Source organism: Prionailurus viverrinus, unplaced genomic scaffold (genome assembly GCF_022837055.1).
Source record: "Prionailurus viverrinus isolate Anna unplaced genomic scaffold, UM_Priviv_1.0 scaffold_38, whole genome shotgun sequence".
Classification (NCBI taxonomy): domain Eukaryota; kingdom Metazoa; phylum Chordata; class Mammalia; order Carnivora; family Felidae; genus Prionailurus; species Prionailurus viverrinus.
The window spans coordinates 200,912-223,583 of NW_025927606.1; the positions used below are offsets into that span (position 1 = coordinate 200,912).

Genomic DNA, 22,672 nt, shown 5'->3' on the forward strand with positions numbered 1-22,672 from the left:
CGAGGGATGATTTTACATTCACAGAAAAGCTGCAGGAGACAGTGCGGGAGCTCCCACACATCCCACACTCTGTTTTCATGAGGCTTACGGTCTTCCGTTGCTGCGGTACGTTTCTCGCAACTGAGAAGCCAACACTGACGCGTTACCATTAACGAAACCCCTGACCCCGTTCTGATGCCACTGGCTTTTCCGTGCCAGGATCCGACCCACGATACCGCGTTCCGTGCGGCCTGTTTCTGTGCGTGTTGCTGGTCTGGGTTTTTACAACGCAGTGAGTGGCTTTTCACACATTCGTGGATACGTGCAAGCATCACGCCAGTCAGTTCAAGGATATTTTCATCCCCTCCGAAGGAAAGCCCATACCCGTCCGTCCGCCATCATGTCCCGATCGTGGGCTTTGAGAAACCCTTTTGCGAGACGGAGAACACTCCGGGAAGGAGAGAGGACTCCTTCGCCTCCCTTCCCCTGGATTCTCTTTCTGGAATTCAGATTTTCTCTTCTCAGTGTGACCCTAAGCCTTAGCCCCAAACGAACCACCTCGGAAGCTTCCACCAGTACCGATCTGTGATATGTCCGCTTGGAAACAGAAACCCTCTAGGGGAAGTGTCAGGAGCTCGGAGACAAAACCAAGGGTATTCCCACCTCCCCCTCTTCCTGCTGATCTAGCAAGGACTGGGGGATAAGTGTTATTGAGTACCTACTGTATGCCAGGCACCGTTCAGGGAGGCCATGCATGAAGGTGCCCATTGGGTCGTCATGGCCACCACTGGGAGCCAACCATGATCACCCGCGATCCAAGCAGGTAGAGGTCCCCATTTTGGTCGTCCTTCTAGCCCCCTTCTTCATTCTTCCAGCTCCCTTCCTCATGAACCGCCTGCCCCACCTCAAAGGTGGGCCCCCAGCCGCCATGTTTCCCCGACGTGGTGGTCAAGTCCTGAGCCCGCACCCTGCATACAACTGCGGTGACATTTCGCCGGTGGCTCTGGCGGCACGGAGATGTGGCCCAGCTCGCTTTCAGTCACAGGCGCCAACCCCGGCCTGCTCTGTCCCTGGGGACGGCGACCCTGAGTGGGGCGTGACCCGCCCAGCCTCGGAAAGAGCACAAAGCCAATTACCTGCACTACCTCCTTCACCAGGGTCTTGTCCGTGCCCGTTTTGGCTCGCTGCAGCCCGCTGACGTTCTCACCAATCCACGTGATGAGGGCAAACTTGGACCTCTTGCTCATGGCATCCCCAGTGGTGAAACGCACGAAGGCGAACAATCGGACGTCATCTGCCGGAACAGCAAGGAGAGGGCACGGGGCTCAGTTAAAACGTCCCAAGACGGTGTCCCCAGGGAGCAGCCACGAGCCGGAAGGCACCCAGGGCAACGTGGCAGGCGCTCAACACGGACCTCGGCCAACACTCCCTCATTTAAAAAAAATGTTTATTTATTTTGAGAGAGAGAGAGAGAGAGAGAGAGAGAGGAGAGGGCACGAGCAGGGGAGGGGCAGAGAGGGAGAGAATCCCAAGCAGGTTCAGCATTGTCAGCACAGAGCCCGATGCGGGGCTCGATCTCACGAATCGGGAGATCATGACCAGAACTGAAACCAAGGGTCCGATGCTTAACCGACTGAGCCACCGGGCGCCCCCGACATTCCCTCGTTTAACCCAGCATTGCCACCACAGCCTCCGAGGCCCAATTCACAGCTGGGAAACGGGGGTTCAGAAGGAACATGTGACGCTCCCACGGCCACATGGGCAGTTCGAGGCCACGCTGGGATCTGAACCCAGGCCTCTGTGGCCACGACCCCTGCAACCTCCACCCCCCACCCCCCCACCCATCCCTCACGCGCTCAGGGAAGGGCTCAAATTCTGGATCTTATGTAGGGAGGCCTTCCTCAAGTCTTCTGAGCCCCGGAGGCCCTGCTCGGAATAGGAACTGAGCTGCGGGGTGGGAGTTGGGGAGGATCGCGTGGCCCCGATCTTGCTGTGGGATACGGCTCCAGGACCGCGGGCCACGTCTAGCTCATGGCTGGAACTCGCTCTTTACGGTGGGGACCGTCCTGAGCAGAATCCCTGGCCTCCACTCGCTAGATGCAGGATCACCCCTCCGCCCCAGGGACAACAACCGTCCTCTGGGGGGCGGAACCGCCCCTGGCTGACGATGACCTTCTAGATAGTCGGGGTCCCCCTTTGATGAAGCCCCTCTTTGTGTTTTCCACCGAAATCATAGATCCTTACTCAGCTGGGTTCCCAAATGGTTCATATTTTAATCGCGATGATCGCGGAGAGCTCATCTCAATCCCTGGCTGGAGACGCCCGCATGGGACTGTTCTGGGCGGGGGCGGGAGGGGGCTCCTCTCCTACTAGGTGCTCGGTCAGCTTTTCCAGACTTGCAGGGCTTTTAGCTGCCGGCTGTAGGATTCCTCAGGTTCCCAACGACAGTGGGGAGCTGTGCTTCTGACATGTCCGTGTGTATCTGAATCGCTCGGGGATCCTGCTAATGTGCAGATTCCGAGGCCTCGGGTCTCGGATGGGGCCCCGGGGCCTGCGTTTCTAAGTGGCTCCCCGGCGACACAAACGCTGCTGGCCAAAGGACCACATCTGAGGCCTTTTTTTATTTTCCTGTATTTTTCTTAAAACCCAAGGCATCTTCCTTCCTAGACTTTCCAGGTGCTTCTGTGCTGAATCCCACACAGCGTATATAGGTTTACAACAGTCTGGGGCTGATTAAGTTCTCTGCCTCGTTAGGACCTCAAAGCCTGAGCACAAGTTGGCCAAGAAGCTGTCTGGAGGGGCAACCACCTGTCACAAGGGAGCCAGGGAACACGGTCCTCTGCAGGCCACGGACTCCTGACCCAGACACTAGAGGCCAAGCCAGGAGGCTCCATGGTGCCGATTTCTTAAAGGACACGGAACCTGGGACACGGAACACAGCCCTGGGATCGTGACCTGAGCCGGAGTGTCCAAGAGTCGGACGCTCAGCCCACGGAGTCACCCAGGCGCCCCTCATTTGGTCTTTATAATGATGCCGTGAGGCGGGCAGTGGGGGAGGAAGGGACGTCAGCGTCTTCTTCATCAACATGCACTCCACCCGGTGACAGATGAGGCTCAGAGGTCATGCGATGTGCCCAAGGTAACGCATCCTGGCCAAGGGGGCTGCAGGCCGAGGCCTGGGTGGCTTGGGCGTGCCTGCCCAGCCCCCTTCCTTTGGGGAACTGCCCCCACCGGCCACGGGAGCCTGGCGGACACCCACTGGGGGACCCGCCCACGGGGGCCCAGGGGGACAGAGAAGGACGGTCTCAGGGACACCGCATGGTCAGATCGACAGGGCTTGGTGACAGACTGGCCACGGGAGGAAAGGAAGGAGTCCAGGGGCTCCCACGTGGGGGTGAGACCTCTATCTCGTACCCTCACGGACCCACCCTGACTTAATCCCCAAACACTGAGCCTCCACTCCCTCCTCCATAAAACGCGGTGAGTTTTTTGTTTTGGGTACTGCCTGCCCCGCCCCCCTTTTTATTTTTAAGAAAAAAAAAGAAAAAGCCACAGTGAAAGATAAAAGTCACCACGTCAACTATTTTAAAGCGTACGTTCAGTGGCATTTAGTACGTTCACAGTGTTGTGCAATCACAGCCCCCTACCTCGTTCCAGAACACAGGCCTCTTCCCCAAAAGGAAACCCTTTCGCCCACGACAGTCGCTCCCTGGCCCCCGTCCGCCCGGCCCTAAGCAACACTAAGCCGCTTTCTGTCTCTGATCTGCTTGTTCGGGGCATTTCACGTAGATGGAATCACACTGCCCGCGGCCTCTGGGGCCCGGTTTCTCTCCCTCAGCAAGTTCAGCCCCTGCGGTGGCCCGATGGGTCCCTTCCACGGCCAAGGTCTGCTCCTCCCACATCCAGCTGCTGAGGCACGTGTGGGATCCTCCCAAACAGGGGACCACATCACTAGTCGCCCACGGGGATTAAATACGGAAGCTGGACGGCCCGCCCGGCCCGCCACAAAGGAAGCCTCTCCCTGAAGCTGTGGCCACAGGACGGAGTGCGGGGAATGAGGCGGCGGGTCTGAGGACCCGAGTGGACGCAGCCACGCGGGATGTCTGGGTTCCCGTGGCTCCAGCTGGATCCCCACCGCCCCGTCGCCAGCCAGAGCCTCCACGTGGGAAAGTTGCCTGTCGTCCCAAGTGCCAGCCCGGGGCCTGGCATGAGACAGGCCCACGAGCAGTCAGTCACCAAGGGCGTGGGGAGCCCGGCCTTTGCGGACCTTCCAGAAGCGCAGGCCAATGTCATTTACATCATCGTGGCAGCGGCGGACTGTTTGCCCGGGTGGCCGCTGGGCGCTGGCTTATCTGACACCGGTCTGGCCAGCAAGACTGCTGACGTCTTTGAAAATGCGAGAGTCCCGTTACGCCTGCAAATGTCTGCTGCTCCAGATCGGGCGTGACACCGGGAAGTCAGCTGAGCCTGCGCGGGGAAAGCGCGGTTGGTCGGGGCGACGTTTTCACAGCTGCCCACGCAGGCGCGAAGCCTCTCTCCCCCTCCGCTCTAAGCCCATCTTGACCGCAGACTGGTTTGTGCAGGGGGAGGCGGTCGTTCGTAGCCTGGGCTGGGCCACCTCCTCTCCTCCAGACACACGGGGCCGACCTGAGACACACACACACACACACACACACGCGCGCAGCCACAGCACCGCAGGGGCGTGGAAAACGCCACACCCCTCACTTCTGTCCCGCTGGCACCCCGCTCACACACAGGAAAACGTGGGTGCATCCACAGAAAGGCAGAGCTAAGGCTCATCGTAGATGTGCGTGGTGTGTGTGTGGGGGCACACGTGTGTGGACCACTGGCCGGGAGAACATGAGTACTCGACGTTGCTGTCCCTCTCATGGTGCCAGCCGGTCCCCAGGGGGCCAGTGGCACATCTCTGGGGCCTGAGACTGGGAGCCAAGGGTGTGGGCAAGCCCAGCGGGGGAAGCCGGGCCCAGACGCTCCCACAGCACGCGGGCCCCCGCGCTCCCTCTCCCAGAGGCCTCAGCCCAGCCGTCTACACCGGCCGCTCACGTTCAGCCTTCTGCTCCCCAGCCCAGCACCCAGGCGAAGAGTCCAAGTTCCGGAATCCAAAAGAAGCTCCCCCCCGACTTCATACCAGCTCTGTGACCTGGACCAGACGCACGAATGCCCCTAAGCCTCAGTTTCCCCACGTGCGGAGTCATGAGGCGGCTGAGAGCGCTGCCGGAAACGGAGGGCACGTGACGGGCGCGGCTCATGGGGGGACTGCTCTTTTTCTATCCCTACCTTTCCAGTTCCGACGGGCATTTCCGGAGGGCCTACTATGTGCCAGGCACAGTGCTAAGCACGGGGGGCACAGATAAGACGAACAAGGGTCCTGAGGATAACAGGAGCCGTCTGCTGGGCGCCGACGACGGGCCGGGTACCGTCCTAAGCTGACGCGTATTGGCACTTCGCTTCGTGCCGAGCTCTCTGTGAGGTCGCCAAGGCTCCCGGGCCCATTTTACAGCCGAAGACACTGAGGATCAGAGAGCTAAAGTGGTAAGAAGCCAGACAACGCTGGCCCTGCCCGTGGGAGCACTGGTTAAGCGGAGGACGGTTCTTGGAGCGGGGGCGCCCAGACCAGTCCGGTCAGCATCCCCCCCCCGCCCCCCCAGGAAACCATGAGCACGCGGTTGCCCGGGTCCACCCCAGACCTACTGACTCACAAGCTCTGGGAATGGGGAGTGGCAGCCGAGCCCCTGGGGGATCTGGGTGCTTCCAAAGCTTGAAAACCACTGACCTAGGGAGGGTGGGGGAGGGGAGGAGCATTCGTGCCAGCGCTGGTGGGAAAGGGGTGGCAGGAGGTTTCAAGGGCAGAAAAGCTTCAGTGCCCCGAGCCCAGCCCACCCCCTCCCTTCCCACCCACACTTCTCTTGTTTTGAGGAAGTGATCGTGAGAAGGAGCTTCCTGTATGGCCTGGCTTCGCATCATCATAATTTATAGACTGATTGTGCATCAGGCATCATTCCCAATGTGGGGCTGTGAACACCCACTCCTTCTCACCCAGCGAGAACCTTGGCCATGAAAAGACGGCCCTCGCATGGTGTGAATAAACCCCACACGCAAAAGAACTTAACCTTGTGGGTGGCCTACAGAGCCTCATAGTGTGAAAGAGATCCCACCAGCCCTAAGGCCCCACCAGCTCAGGGCAGAGCAACACCGGGCAGGGTCCACCCGGTTCCATGTTCCAGTTCTCTCTTCAAGGTCTTTGCTTGCATGTACTTAGCAAGTTAATACACAACGTGAGGCTGCCATTGCCAAGTTCGTGGGCACGGCCTGGTGCAGAGTAAGCGCCCAGAAATGCCGCTGTCGTCACCTTGGGCTCTCTCCTCCATGCCCCTCGTTGCCTTGGGCTCTCCTCCCCTCTCACCCCCTTCTGGGCCTTGCATTTCCCTCCTTTCTCTCCCATTGACCACCTTCACCCCTCACCACCTGCCCCTGTATTTCCTCCTCTCACGCTCTCTGTCTGGGGCTGGACTGGCAGGAAGGAGTCAGGAGCGAGAGTAGACATGGCAAGAGGACGGGGGGTGTGATGCTAAGCACTTAGGACAGGGTGGCTGTGGAAGGAAACACAACGAGAGGAGATGACCACACAGGGCACAGAACAGAGGGAGGAAGGAAGGAGGAGTCAGACTTCGCTGGCATCGCCACGGCCACCAGGATGAACCATTCTGTATTTTCCCAAAAACTGTGAATGGCACAGAATCTCCACCAAGCTCTCAGGGACTCTCCTGCCCTCCCCCCACTGATTTGAAATCCACCCCCCCCCCCCCCCGCCTTCAGCTCAGGTAATCCTGAGAGGCAGATTCTGACCACCCCACCCAGCATTCTCAGCAGGGTGACCCCAACACAGGGTCCACACTGACCAAGGGCCCCCACCTTCTCCCAAAAGGGACCCTAGTCTTCCCCTCTGCCTCTCCTTGAAGCCAGCCCTGGCTGGAAAGGGACAGAACCCAGAGGAGACTGAGGATCGTTTACAAATGCTTTGAACAATTCTTTTCCATTTCACACAAAACACAAAGCAGACAATCATGAGAAGTACAAAAAAGCCAACGATAAGGGTCTCGCCACCTACGTAACCCCCTAAGTAGACGCTCTGTGCCCGGTTTATCTATTTAGCTACTTCCACATCTGTCCACTCGGTGTTATCTCCCACGGCACGAGGCACTTCGTGGGCACTAATACACATCTGCTGGCCAGCAGAGGGACAGAGAGAGCACACGCATCATTTCGTAACCTCCATCCAACAGTGAACTCGCTCTCGAGAGCGAGTCACAAGAAAAGGGAAGGAGAAGTGGGGAGGAAATTGCCCCAGAGCGCGACATGATTGCAGCCTGCTCTGAAGCTGACCTTACCTTATATAGACTCCCTAAGAAGTTATGCAAACAAGGTTCATGTAAGGAAGAAAACAACCCACACACCAAAAAGCTGAGCTGTTAGCTTCCACCAAGAGAGCTCCCTGGAGTGGGTGTGGGAGGAAATGGGAAAGAATTCGAACATCCTGCTGCCTGGGGCCGGGGGACAGCTGGACAGGGACCACAGCAGCCCTCCCTTCCACGGGGCTGCTCACAGGGGTGGGGGGTGGGGGGGCAGGCGTGGTGGGGAGAGGGGAGGGGAGCCCAGGCAGTAACGGACGAGGACCTGGGAGGTGGAGAACGTCCTCTCTAGGAGTCAGAGGACAGGGGGCTTGGTGGCTGCCCCCGGGAGGGGACTGAGGCCTGAGGCTGATAGGAACGAATTCCTCCCTTGACAGCAGACCTGTCATTACTGAAAAGCCCCATGTGACTCACACTCTCTTTTTCAAGGTGGTTCTTAACTGTTTGCCCCGATTGGTTAAACACACAACAAAAAAACCCTCCTGTCCCACTCAAAAAATTTGGGGGAAATACTAAGCACAAAAAAAAAAAAAAAAAAAGAAGAAGAAAGAAAGAAAGAAAGAGAGAAAGAAAGCCCATTGCCCTAGGAATAAGGCCCCTGTTCACATCTTGGTTCGTTCGTCACAGAGCAGGCATGGAGACTGGATTTGATTACGTGCTCTGTGCTGTGGGTCCGTATACAGAGGGTACACACCTGCCGTCTGAGATCTGCTCCCCCATTCGTCAAAGGGAGGCTTTTTAAAAACTGTTTTTTGATGTGTATTTTTGAGAGAGAGACGGCGCCTAAGCAGGGGAGGGGCAGAGACAGAGAAGGGGACACAGGATCCGCAGCAGGCTCCAGGCTCTGAGCTGTCAACACAAGAGCCTGATGCGGGGCTCGAACCCACGAACCGCGAGATCCTGACCTGAGCCGAAGTCGGACGCTCCACCCACGGAGCCCCCCAGGCGCCCCTCAAGGCGGTAGACTTCTCCAGGGATTCCTGACTCACTGCGGTTCCATTACACGCGAGTGACCCAGCTTTCCCACTTTGGCAGAAAACAGGAGAAAATGGAGTACACGATAGCCAGAGGGAAGGCAAGGTGATTACTTCGGTAGAACCCTCCGGGGGCGGGCTGATCTGGATACCCAAATTGTCAGGGTAGCTGAAGGTTCTCCCCAAATGACAAGGCACCAGAACTTTCTTGCTGCTTTTTTTTTTTTTTTTTTTTTTTTTTTTTTTTTGATGGTTAGTTTTACTTCCTTAAATGGAAGTCAGCATGCTAAACCCTTCTGACTTAGAGACCACAGGCCACAACCAGGTCCCGGAGGCAGAACCCACTCCTACAGCACCTGCAGCGAGACACCGTGGGGACGCTGGATGTCTGACTGTCCAAGCACCACAGTCCCCTGTCGTGCCCCGCTCTGCATTCTTGCATCTGTTTTTGCTGTCGGTCGTCACGGACACGTATTAACAATCTGTGAAGAGGGACCTTTGCTCAAGAAGACACAGTCCCTGGGGTGCCGGTGGGGTGGGGGGGCTCAGTCAGATGGGCGTCCGGCTTGGGCTCAGGTCACGATCTCGCGGTCTGTGAGTTCGAGCCCCGCGTCGGGCTCTGCGCTGACGGCTCGGAGCCCGGAGCCTGCTGTGGATCCTGTGTCTCCCTCTCTCTCTGCCCCTCCCCTGTTCACGCTCTGTCTCCCTCTGTCTCAAAAAGAAATAAACGTTAAAGAAAAAATTTTTTTGAAAAAAGAAGAAGACACCATCCCTGCCCTCAAAGGACATACACTCTAGCCCGGCAAACAAAAACAGAGCGTGTGACACAGGGCAGGTAATGCCACAGCAACAAGTTTCCACAGGGCGGATGGGAACATCAAAGAAAGCAGGAAATTTATTCTGCCTGGGGAGGGGCGATCAGGGCGAGCTTCCAAGAGGAAGTGACGTTTCAACTGGGTCTCAGGAGCCAAGCAAATCCTAGACCCCAGCAGCCTGAGGGAGCCAGGAGCCCCAGGCTTGCATCCCGGCTCTGCCTCTTTCCACGGGGTGACTGGGGCCCAGTGGCTTCTCACTCCGATCCCCAGCTCTCCGGGCTGCGGCGTGTGGCTCTTTCAACTCCAGTGCCCCTGGGTGCCGGGCACAGAACTCACAAAACGTTTGCACCCCCACCGATCCCCACGGCTGGTAACCTTCCAGCCCTCAAGTTCGCCCACACGTTCACAGCTGACTCATTTCACTTTTACCGACTCACCAATTTATTAACCCCTATGAATATCCGAGACGGAACCCCTACTTTTCTTTAAATGCTCATTTCCGACGCCAGGGCTGACGGCAATGAGCTACACACGCCCTGGGCACCGGCTCCGTCCTGGGCGCGGGCTCGGGAAGACGAGAACACAGCCACGGGACCTATGTCTCTGGACATCAATCCTCCCCAGAATGGAGAGCGAAAGCCTCAGAAGCGAGCCTTGGCACAGAGCCAGCGGTGAAAAAAACGCTAGACGGTGATGACAAGAGGTCAACTATCACGGAGCCAATGGAAATGGCGGGGAGAATGGAAATCCAGGACATCAAGTGCACACGGCACGTGCAGGGGGGGCGGGGGGGGGCGCGGGGAGGGCAGCGCTGAGTGCATCCGAGGGGCCCACGGGGGTGGAGGGTCCCCATGGGGACGGGCATGTCTGCAACAGACAGAACAGTGACAAGAGCGAAACATGCTGAGCAGGGGATTCTCCACAAGAAGGACCGAGGCAAACTTCCAGAAGGCTGTAGAACAAAGGCATAGGAAGAAAATGCTCAAGTAAAACCCAGAGTCGTCGCCGTGGCCCACGGGGCCCCCCGGACCCCCTTGCCTCTACATATTGCAAAAAAGACATCATTCACGTATCCTAAAATTCACCCCTTTTAAACGCACAATTCATTGGCCGTTAGGTCTAATTCCAAAACATTCCGTTAGCCCCAAAAGGAGACCTCCTACCTGCCGGTGGTCTGTCTTCCTTCATCCCCTGCCCCCCACCCCGGCAACTACTCCCCAGCTCTCTAGCGCCTCGTTCTGGAACCTTCAAATACGTGGGCTCGCACAACGCGTGGCCTTTCGCGTCTGGCTTCTTTCACTCGGCATCATGTTCTCAAGGCTCGCCAGCGTCACGGCGTTGACAAATCGCGATTTCCTCCCTTGCTATGGCTGGGTAACGTCCCACCACGTGGAGAGACGCGTTTTGTCTACCCTGCATCCGACGACGGTCAGCCGGGCGGTCTCCGCTCCCCGGCTCTCGTGAACGATGCTCGTGAACATTCGCACGCAACTTTTCACGTAGACCCGTGACTGCGTTTCTCTCGGGTAGATACTAAGGAGTGGGATTGCCAGGCTCCTGGGAGAGATGCCTGTTCAAACCCCTCGCCCATTTTCTTTTTTATTGTTGAGGGCCTTCCTTTGTGCCGGGCCCACTCCACTCCCAGGCACCCGAGTGTCCACCTCCTTCGCATTCAGGCTTGCCTCAGCGTCCCCTCCTCTTTAGGCCTCCTGTGACCAAACCCTGGCTGACGGTGGCCCCGCTGAAGGCCACCTCCAGGCCGTTGCTTCTTTTCATCCTCTTTGGGGCATTCGGGAGTGACCCAATTTGCCAGCTTGTCTGTGATCGGTCCCTGTGCTCCCAAAACAACGCGAGCTCTGTGACTTATGTCCCTTACGGCCAGAGGGGCTGGCATGCGGCAGGTCCTCGATTTGTATTTGTTGGATGGGAGTAAAGAGAAGTCACGGTGAGGGAGAGAGTAAGCTATTTTCTCAGAATCGGACACGTGGCAGTGGGTTTTGCTAAATCGAGAACGGGGCGAGGGGCATCGTCTTCAGGGCTGCGGGGCTCGCGGGAGTGAAGACGGGCCCTCCTCTGTTGGGGGGTGGGGGGCGGAGGGGAGCTCGCAGCCCAGGACCCGGCTCTTCTCAGTTTTCCCCAGGAGCCCAGCGTGACCCAGGGGGAACCCTGGCCTGCCCGAGGCGGCAACCGGCTTTTATCTGAAACCAGGAACTACACGCTCCAGTCTACAGTCGGGGTAGAATTAGAGCCCCCCAAAAGGGACGAAAACTACCTCCGGGTCAGATCAGATGACCTCCCGGAACATCCTTTCAGACAGAAGTAGCAAAGTCAGAATTGTCCCCTGGGAAGGACAGAGGCATTTGAATCACAGAGGTGTCCCTCAGAGACCATCGCAGGTTTTCCACTTCTTCCAGAAAAATCACCTCTGAGCTGTGAGTCCCACTAACGTGTGCCACCAGCCAGGGACACAGGCCTTAGGTCTGCCCCTGAGCGTTCCAGAAAAGAGCTTGCAGAAAGCTATTATGAGCGTGGGTCCTAAGAGCTCTGATCACAAAGAGAAATGCTTTCTCTTTCACTTTATTGCACCCCCCATCAGATGACAGATATCCACGGAACCTCCCGTGGTGATCATTCCGCAGCACGTAGAAAGCAAACCATTGTGCCTTACGCTGCTAATGATGTCTGTCAAATATCTCTCAGTAAAACTGGGAGGTGGGGGAAGGAAAAAGCTTTTTTGTTTTTTTTTAAGAGAGATTTTTTTTCATGTTTTTTTCAAGAGAGAGCGCGCGCACGCGTGAGGAGGGGAGGAACAGAGGGAGAGGGCGACACCGAATCCGAAGCAGGCTCCAGGCTCCGAGCTGTCAGCGCAGAGCCCGACACGGGGCTCGAACTCACGGACTGCGAGATCACGACCTGAGCCGAAGTCGGACGCTTAACCGATGGAGCCGCCCAGGCGCCCCCAAAAGAGCTTGTTTGAAAAGAATTTCAGCTGCAAGCGTAGGGAAGCAGCAGGGTATCAGGGGCGGGTGGCCAGGAACCCAGGCGCCAGGGAAGGAACAGAGCGGGGCCTCTGTGCAACCTTGGGCCAGGGCCTTCCCATCTCTGAGCCTCAGTTTTCCCACCTACGGAGTGGGACTTACAGCGGGACCTTCCACACTGGGCCACGGTGTAGATGAGATGAAATCATTAGACCACAGCGGCTGGCAAGATGGCTGGCCACGATGTCCGCGTCGGAATCTCCAGAACCCACGACTATAGCATCTGACCCAGAAGGGCCTTTGCAGAGGTGATTGTTAAGGATCTGGATAGGAGAGAGCATCCTGGATGATGCAGGTGGGCCCAACGTAATCAGGAGCCTCGAGGCAAAAGAATCAGAACCAGAGACACAGCAGCTTGACAAGGACGCGACCCGCTCTCGCTGGCCTCGAAGGTGGAGGAGGGGCCCTGAGTCGAGGGACACAGGCGCCTCGGGGAGCTGGAAAAGGCCAGGAAATGGACTCTCCCCTGGGGCCTCCAGAAAGACCACACCCCTGCCTACACCTGGAGTTTAGCCCGGTGCGACAGATTTTGGACTTCTGACCTCCAGAACTGTCAGATGATAAAATCGCGTTATTTCAAGCCACTCGGTTTGTGGGAATTTGTTCCAGAAGGCACAGGAAAAATGAGGTAGAGGAGGATAAACGAAGTCCAGGACCAACTCAGGACGTAAGGCAGGCTGATTTCAAAATGCGCTGGTGAAATAAAACACAAAATGCTGAGGGCATAGCCCCGCCATCAGGTCAGACGCAGGCCTCGGGGGACCTGCCCCTGCTGAGGCCACTGACTGAGCTGAATCTGAAAAGCCAAGCACATAAAATCAGGTGGGTGAGGAATGCAGCCATGCAAGGGCCCTGGGGCAGGAAACCGGAGCCAGAAGCCAGTGGGGGCAGAGGCAGCGGCCAGGGAGCCTTGGCACCTGCAGATGTCCATACGGGCCACTGGGCTGCAACCTCAGCAGGGGCACAGCGTGCCTTCCTAGGGGGGTGGGGGGTAGCTCAGCTCTCCAACATCTCAGGGGACTGTCATTCCTCTACTCAACAAGCAGCAGATGAGAATGCCAGGTGCTGTTCCAGGTGCTGACGGGACAGCAACCAGGATTCCGCCCCGGGGGGGGGGGGGGGGGGGGGGGGGGGGAGCTCAGCCTCCAGCAGCAAAAGTCAGACGACGACGTGAGGCGCTGCTGAGTGCTGCAGCCCGCGACTTGGGCCCACGTAAGGAAAAGAGATTGGGACCGGCTAACCTCGGGGGGGGCAGGGGTTTGCCACCGAGGAGGCCACCACCCCGGCCCGAGTCGCTCTCTCCAGGCCCTTGCTGCAGCGCTGAAGAAACAGGCACCCCTCACCCCGCACAATGTGGTGAGCATCACGGAGGCAAGGAGGCCATCTGCACGGAGGGGACATTTCCACTGGGCCTTGACAGGCGTATAGAAGTCCTCCGGGAGGACAAAGCTCCTTGGACACAGATCTGGGGTCCAAGGCCACCTACTCTCCCATCTCAAGCAAGCAACTTTCCACTCTTCAAGGAAACGGTCAGACTCCTCATCAGTGAAACGGGAAAACTCCTACTTACTCATCACACACACATCCTTCACGGATACGAAACAGTATCTGTGCCAATATGTGCAAAGCGTCCGCACGGAGCCTGGCCTTTGAGCAACCGAGGGGTCAGGACCCTCTGTGTTGGGGACGGGGCTCGTAAGGGCCATTCTGTGTTATCGCTAAGCATTTGGACCTTATGGGCAAAAGCCACCAGATGTTCCAAAGGGGAGAGGAGTTGACGCCACCTGGCCCTGGGCTACGCGGTCACCAGGCAAAGGGCGTGGCACCCAGCAGGCGCTCACCCCATTCCCTGCAGAAGGAAAAGCCAAGATCAAGGGTGGGAAACGCCCACTCTTGGGGGGCAAGAAGGGAAAAGAGAAGCGGGAGCAGGAAATGAGAACAGGAGGTAAGAGACATAAAAGGAGAAGTATGTGTGTTTGCAGGGGGAAGCAGAGGGAAGGAAACGTGTTTTTTCAGTGAGTCGTGCTCACCGACAAAAGCTGGGAGAACACAGAGTGGAATAAGGACAAAGAAACGGCCACTAATTTTGGTGACCAGATTACCAAAGACCTACGCGTGGGGTGCCGCGCTCTAGGGGTGAGGGGACAGTCCCCAGAACGTAACAGGTGGAGAAATGATGGAAGATGAGGGGGCGGAGGGAACACCTAGTCGCTCCACAAGCAAAACTTTAAAAGTCTGCACCAACTCCCAGCGATTTTCAAGGAGCAAAAACTCAATTCATTTCAACTCAATTCAATTCAATTCAATTCAATTCAATTCATCGAAGACTCTTTCTGAACAAGGACACGCTACTTACCAGGCAGATGGACAGGTAGCAGCCTTCCCCATGGAAGGGGAAAGACCACAAAGTCAAAAGCAGGCACCACTATCACCCCAGAGGCAATCCAGACGAGCCATCTCAAGCGTGCCCATGCATCTTAGGACACAAGGAAGCAAGGCAGTGCAGCTCAAAACCCCTCGGCGACACACGTGTGGGAAAAGAAAGCAACGAGACACTGTATATCGCAGAGAGCCGTGCAGGTAGTGGCTCACTAGCCTTCAAAGTGCCACCTAAAAATCATAAACCCAACACTGTCCCTGGAACAAAGGAGGTGCTCCGTCCTCGTTCGTTCAATGGGCGGACAGACTGCTTAGCGCTTTGCCACGTTCACAGCACTGTTGCAGATTTAAAGCTTCCTTTCGACCTCCTATTCCCTTAGACTCACTAGACGTTTCTCTCCTGACCTTTTGGCTGAAATTTCTGGAGTCTGTACGTGCATGGGCCACAAGGGAGGTCGGGAAACAGCCAGGTGCAGAACAGCACGACAAACTGACCGCCGATTGTACGTGCGTTGTGCAGCTGGACACGCAGAGGCCCCAGACGAGGGCATTTGTCTTATTCGCGCCCCATCCGCTTTCTTTTGGTAGCAGCCAAGGTTCCGTCCTTGACCAAATTCTAATCTGGCCTTCTGAACGCTTCTTCACCTAGGTCTCAACTTTCGGACTTCTATGTTCATCTGCGCGTTACTCGCGTTCAGCAAGAATCCTGCTAAGTTTAGCAGTTCGGCCAGAATCGCCCTCAGCCCTGACACTTCCTCTTGGCCACTCCCCACCCACTGGCCCCCATCTTGCTTCTTGACTATAAATTCGGACTTTTTCTTGTTGTATTCAGAACTGAGCCTGATCCCCCTCCCCCGTTGCAAACCTGCACGGTAATGGTCCCTACACCTGTCACACAGTCCCCCTGAATAAAGCCTGCCTTCCTGTTCTTGGGCAAGTGTCAGAATAAATAGTATTTTCTCTAACTACAAACGCACCCATTTTCCTTAGAAACCACCCGACTGCCGCTCTCAGCCCCTGGTAGGGCTGACCCCATCCCGGGCCTATACTAATGCATTCTGTTTCTCTTCCTGGGAGTAGAACAGACCAGAAGAGGAGAGTGCATGGTCATGGATGGCCCCTTCCAAACCCTTTCTTAAACATCTCTGCTAAGTGGTCAGGCAACCACTCCTGACATACCTCCCATGATGGGGGTCTCACTACCTTCAGTGACAGCCCATTCTAACCCAAGGACAGTCCTTAGGTGAACCTACAATCTACCCCTGAAATTCCTGTCTGGTCCTTCTACCACGTGGGGTTGGGGTGTGAAGAAGCAAAGTGGGCACATGCCACACGGCAGTCCCTCAAACACCAAGGACAACACTCAAGTCCCCTGAGGTGCCTCTCCAAGCTAAAAATGCCCGGATACCTCACCCAATCCTCATAGGAGAGCTTTTGAATTCCTGGGCCAGCCTGGATTCTCCTCCCTCAGCCCCGCCCAGCCATCTACCCTGGGGGCTATGGCCTCGGCTCTTTTCGATGGAATGGAAATGATAAAGAGCCTACTCAAGTTGGCTTGAGGAAAAGAAATTGAACTGGCCCCTGGAAGCAAACGGCCTCAGGAGAGAGCTCCAGGCGCGTGGCTGCACCTGAGAGTTTAAGCCACGCCCTCTAGGACGCGCTCCCCATCTGTGGCTCTGCTCCCCACAGGGTGCAAGGGTCCCGAAAGCTCCAGGCCTTCACTATGCTAACAGGTCTTAATCCCAGAGCAAAATGGGCTCACCCAGCAACTCTGTCCAAAGTATCAGGGATGCAGCCGATTGGCTCGACTTGAGTCACGAGGGCCCAACCCCGAACCAATCAGCCAACAGAGGACGCGGCTTACTCTGAGTGGCCAGCGTCTTCCCAGTGGGGCAGTACGGAGTTAAGTCAGCTTCCCCGGAACGACACTGGCAGAGCGGGGATTACTCTGAAATTTGAAAAGCCCCCCACCCCAAGGCTGGGACGTCCAAGGATGGACAAAAATATCAAACCCCGCTTTTCCCTGTGAGTGAGGTTTTGAGCTGAAGACTCCAGGCCCAACAAAGCATCGTGGGAATATCATCTGCACCCAGACCCTCATCTAGCCAACATCACAGGGCATCGACCCCAATCAAGCTTCACGCGGACACTGACCCCCAAGTTTATTTCAACCTATCCATTGATGTGTGACACCTTCCAAGAAGGTTCCACATTAGCAACAAGTATAGTTTTGAGCCCTGAGGCCGTACCAAGTGCCGCTTTGTATATATCATGTCAATGTATTCTCACAACAAAGCGGTGCAGCCATTATCCCCATCTTACAGAGGGGGAAACAAAATGCGGGAGTCTTGCCCAAGGTCACACAGCACCTCAAGGCTACAAGTCCAGGCAAGATACCCTGGCTTGACCATCGATGCTCGAACCCGATCGGCTCTAAAATATGCACCCACAGAAAACTGGATTCATTCCCAGGTGCTTGGATCCTTTCCAAAATAAAACGGGCTTGCGACAGACTACTTTGGGGTCCATCAACAAAGAATTGGTTAAACAAGGTTACACTTATATGAGAGAACATTACGTAGCCATTTTAAAGGCTGGGCAATGACAATAAAACATGAGCTCTCTGAGGACAGGGACCTTCTCTGTTTCTATATTTATCCTCAGTGCCCAGAACAGGACCCTGCAGAAGAGCCACTCACATACGTGGAAGGAAGAAAGGGAGGGAGGAAGGGAGGGAGGCATGAAGGGAAGGAAGGAGGAAGGAAGGAGGAAGGAAGGAAGGAAGGAAGGAAGGGAGGAAGGGAGGAAGGAAGGAAGAAGGAAGGGAGGAAGGGAGGGAGGAAGGGAGGAAGTCTGGCTTTCTCAATATTCCACCAGGGACACACATTACTTATCAAGTACAAAAACAAAACTTGATTTCATAGACAGCTTGAGCCACTGATCGTCGCGTACCCATGATCCGCAGGCCCTCTCTGCCGCAATCAGAGAGATCACACATCCACTCGGCCTGGCAAGTGGCTCCCCTCGGCTCCCCCAGGCTCTGTCGGGGGCACCCCCCGCCCTCCAGCACAGCTGGCTACCCCTTTCCTCCCCATCGCTTCTTGACCCTCCCACCTCTCTGGTGCTCTCAGACCACACAGGCTCCTGCCACACCAATTAAGTTCCACCAAGGAGATGACAATCACAGTCACTAACATTTAAGGAGCGCTTAAGACATCGTCAGCACGGTGAGTTGCTTCCTTAACCCTCCTAATGACCACGCTGTAGCAAAGGATGGTCACGCAACTGCCCCAGGTCACATGACTGGCCCAACCTGGAAGCCAGGCCGGCCCGATGCAGCCTAAACCTTGAACCGCTGTGCCAACCATCTCTTCCGCAGTCGGTGCTTATGGACTGAGCGTTACTGCGCGCAGACCCAGGCGAAAGGTCCAAGGCGCCGCCCTGGGGTCGAGTGGCTACTGGGGCTAATCTGGAGCTCTGGGCCCACTGGGCACGGCGCTGAGGTACATACCGGGAGCTTCAGAACAGAAAACACAACGTCCTCGTAAGAGCTACGAGAGTAAACCCGATAAAAAGTACCAACAGTCGACGTGCCATCGGGGGCCTGCGGTCTCCTTTTAAATGTGTTCTTTCGGCCAACCCTCCCAGTCACTGTCAGAGGTGAGCACCGCCAGGACGCCCATTTCACAGACTAGAACACTGAGGCACAGAGAAGGGGATGTCCTTGCCCAAGGCCACACAGCGAGCAAGAGACACAGTTGGGATGTGACTCTAGAGATTTTCTAACTCCGGGCTGTGGAAATAAAAAACACACCCCACTATGTGAGCTCTCAGACCATCTCTCGTGGACTGAGGTGTGGGGCAAAAAGCCAAGAGTGGAGGCAGTAAAGCAGTCGGGGGGTGGGGGGGCAGGTGCATCCAGCACCCAAAGAGCCAGTACAGAACACAGAGGGCTCCAAACCCTGCCAGCAGAAACAGGAAGATGAGCAACCTTCCAGAAAACAGCCGCAGCCAAGGAGAGGCCAGGCCTGGGGGCGAGGAGAGATGAGAGGCAGAAGCTGGGCGGGCAGGATGGCAGCAGCCAGAGGGCACGGGGCTGGGAAAGAAGGGCTGGTTCGGAGAGAGAATGCCAGAATCGGGCTGTCTGGGAGGAGAGAAAGCCCGGGAGGAAACGCCCCGCCCCACCGCCCCTCCCCCACCCCACCCCAGCACCTTTGGAGGGAGAGATGGATGGAGTGATGGCTTCTGGCTTCTAAGTCCCCTTTGCCCCTTGTTAGATGTTTGGAAAGGGGAAGGCTGGGCCAGAGCGAGAGCCTGTCCCCACGGCCTGGGCCCCTCAGGCTTGCAGGACACCTGCCTGGGAATTAGGGCCACAGAGAGCCCTCCCCGCATCACATAAGTGATGTATCCTGCAAACAAACTGGAACCTACTGTAGCACTAAAGAAGCCTCCTGGCTTGAAAATGAGAATCTAAACCACTTCCGGGGTACCTAGCAGGCTCGGTCGGAAGGGTGAGCAACCCTTGATCTCGGGGTCGTGAGTTCAAGCCCCACGTGGGGTGTGGACATTACTTAAATAAATGAAACTTTAAAAAAAAAAAATCTAAACCCACTTCCTTAGAGAGACGAGGCCACGAACATGGGACTTGGAGCCAGCCTGCCTGGGTTCAAGTCCCAGCTCTGCCGCGTCCTAACTACGTGATGGCGGGCAAGTTACTTAACTGCGCTGGGCCTTGGGGTACTCACCTGTGGAAGGGGAACGATCTCAGTCATGGGGACAAGGCACGCCAAGTGCAGCGACTCGCGTGTAGAAAGCTACCGGCCGGTGCGTTCTGAGTCCTTTGTCACTGGGTCACGAGGACACGGCCGTGGTTTTCCGAGGGGAACCAGTGCAGACACAGCAACCATAACTCGTCTATACATTTGTCCAACAGATGGCTGGGGAAGGCAGGCAGATTTCCAGCCAAAGCAGACGGAGCCTTCGGATCCCACAGCCCATTCATAAGATCAACGAGCAGCAGGGAAAGCATTTTTAGTTCCCCCCGCCAGGCACTCCCCACTCCCATCCCTGCCACTGGGGGAAGGGTCAGAGTAACACGCCTGCAAGGCCCCAGGGGAGGAAGGAAGTACTCTCTGACCGCACCAAGCCCTTCCAATGGCCGCGAGCATCTGTTCAGAGTCTCTTCTAATGACAGGATGCACTTTCGTCCCTGGGTCGCCTTCTCCTACTTGCTGGAGCGAACAATAGCTTCAGAAGCAAGACCCAGTCTGATGGCGGCGGCGGGGGCAGGGGTGGGGGAGGGGGGTTGGGTGGGAAGTGATGGATGGTCAAAGGGAGGAAAGAAACTGCTAGTCTTCTGTTCCTGAATTCAGCGAGGAGGGAAGCTGGCCGGTCGGACAAAGCCTCAGATCCGACCAGGCAAAAAATATTGTTAAATCTCCTGGTTGTCCACCAGATTGGGGGGAAAGCCAAGAGTTTGGATGCTACTTGCAAAAGCATCCACCGCAGCGGAGGAAGGGTAGTGGCGGTACAGAGGCAGGGATCCTGAGTCAGGGGCCTGGGTTCAAATCCCGCCCCAGCGGCTCTCCACGAGACACCCTCGGTGCCTTATTCAACGTGAGCTGTTACAGCATTTCACACCTCTGATATTTTAGGTTTAATTTTTAAGCAATCTGTACGCCTTAGGACCGCCCAGCCCCCAGCAGACTCTTCAGAAATATTCTTTCAATTAAACCAAAGGCAAAATACCATTTGGTTAAGGAAACAGTGAAGGAAAGGCGCGGCCACGTGATCCCGCGGCACAATTTCGTACGTTTTCTTCATTTCACGGTTGGCCGCGTAGTTTTGTACAGGCACTGCCCTGAGCATTTTACACACGTTGACTCGGTTACCCTCACAGCAGTCCTGAGACTACAGGTAAGGAAACCAGGGCCCCGAGAGGTTAAGTAACTTGCCCCCAGTCACACAGCCAGGAAGTGGCCAGTCGGTGATTCACACCCACTCTGCTGAGCTGGCCCAGAGTTCCTGCTCTAACCTCCAGGCCACACTGCCTTTGTTTGCACATCTGTTTCAAAGCTAGCGACCAGAGACCTGGAATGGGTCCCATTCCCAAAGGGGCTGGGCTTTCTGCCTCTACCGAGGGGTCTGTGGTTATATACACCATGCATTCCTTTCTTTCAATGGTTTAACACACCCCCAGGGAAGTGCACAAAGTTTACACATCAGAAGTATTTTGCTCAATGATTTCTTACCTAGGTACGCACCTGTGTAATCACCTCCCAGACGGAAAGAGGAGACATTTCCAAAAGCCCGCGGCCTTCCGTGTGCCCCTCCCAAGTCAATGGCTATCTACCCCAAAAGGAGATCACTCTTCTGACTTTTCACACCACGCATCAGATTTGCCTTTTCTACAATTTCACATCAATGAAACTGTACTCATCATATGCCGTGTACTCTGTCCTATCTGACTCTATTTCCTACAAGTAAAAAACACACATATAACCAAAACACTGACAATGATCTCGGGAGAAGGGAGGATATAGCTGAGTTTCTTTCTCCTGCAAGTTCCAGGATTGTTTTTATTTCGGCTCACTGACTGGTGAAGGTGGGGAGGGCGGAAGATGAGTTTGGAACCACACTGAGCTGACCCTTGGAAAACCAGTGACCCGCAGGGGGCAGAGGAGCCAAAGGAGCCAACTCTTCTGGAGAGGGTACTGTGGGAGCAAGGGAGCCAGGCAGTCCTCCCCTGGTTGCTCTGGATGTCCAGAGGGAGCACGTTTCACGAGGCTTTAAAATCCTCAAATCTGGTTCCCCCAGCGCCAGAGGCGCGGTGGGGGTGGCCAGGCTCCTCCCAGCTTGGCCTCCGCAGAAGCTCCTTTTTCCCGCGTTGACAATTTCCCCCAAAGATCAGCAATCTCCCCCCCACACACACACACACCCCTCGAAGGCGCGTTTCCCTACCTGTGCACTGTTGGATGAAGTCCTGATACTGTGCTCCCTGCTCGCCGGGGACGATGGTGGAGCCGTCATATTTAAAAGTCACCCTTTGGATTGGGAGAAGAAAAAACACACACATACACACATCAGCGATGGTAGCAGCCAGGTGCCAAGCCTCCAGCAGGACAATCTAAAGGATGCTCTGAATAGGGAGAAGCCAGCGCTGGCTTTCCACGCTGTCCTGGGTTAAGGCTGCGGGAGACAGCACGGCATGACCCTTAATCCGTCCCGTTTGGAAGCCGGCTCAGTGCACCAGGCCCCTCGCGAGCCCGGGGAGCGGGGCTTGGAGAGCAATGGAAAGTTCCTCACCAGATGACGGCCGAGCAGTCGTCGCGCACCAGGTTGTACGCCGCCCGGCAAGCCTCTTTGTCGATCTTGGTGGCCATCGCCGCAGGGCCGCAGCAGGGACACTCTGCCCGGAGCGACCGAGCGCTCCCCGGGCCGGCCGCAGGGAAAGGAGCGCGGCGGGGACGCGCGGAGGGCGGGCGGCGGTGGTGGCAGCGGCGACAGCGGCGCGGGCTGCGAGGGGCGAGCTGCGAGCTGCGAGCGCGGCGGCGGCTCCGAGGGCGCACAGGGCGCGCGCTGGGATCCAGGCCGCGCCGCCACGCCCCCCTCCGGCCATTGGCCGCTGGGCCGTAGGGGCGGGGCCTCTTGATTCGCCCACGACCAATCCCGGTCCGGGCGGGTTGCGCAACTCCGGGGCCGGGGCTGGAGGAGGGGCTTTCTGCTCCTCCCTCCCCCTCCTCCCTCCCAACCCCCTTCTCGTTCTCCCACTCCCCCTCCCCCTCCTCCTCCCCCCCACTTCCTCGTCCCCAACCCCTCTTTCTCCTTTCTCTCACCCTTCCCTACTCCCTCTCCCTCCTCCCTCCTCCCCTTCCTTGTGGAAGCCCTCCTTATTCCCTCCCTGCTCCCCTCCTCCCCTCCCCCTCCTTGCTCCTCCCACTTCCCAACCCCTCCCCCGCCTCTTCTCTTACCTCCCCTCCCTTCCTTTCTTCCCCCTTCTCTCTTCCTTTTTAACTCTCCCCGTTATCTCCACCACTCACCCCTTCTCCTTTCTCCCC

General features: G+C 56.7%; 1 protein-coding gene across 1 annotated transcript in view; it reads right to left on the reverse strand.

The window, feature by feature from the left end:
- COTL1 (coactosin like F-actin binding protein 1) overlaps window positions 1-22,244 on the reverse strand; it is a 36,684-nt gene extending 14,440 nt beyond the window's left edge. Inside the window, exons 1-3 of the mRNA XM_047846221.1 lie at window positions 21,921-22,244; window positions 21,576-21,658; window positions 1,116-1,273 (exon numbers count right to left, since the gene is read on the reverse strand). Coding sequence (XP_047702177.1) covers window positions 1,116-1,273; window positions 21,576-21,658; window positions 21,921-21,997 — 318 coding nt within the window. The 5' untranslated portion in view covers window positions 21,998-22,244. The remainder of the gene's footprint in view (window positions 1-1,115; window positions 1,274-21,575; window positions 21,659-21,920) is intronic.
- Between the last annotated feature and the right edge of the window lie 428 nt (window positions 22,245-22,672).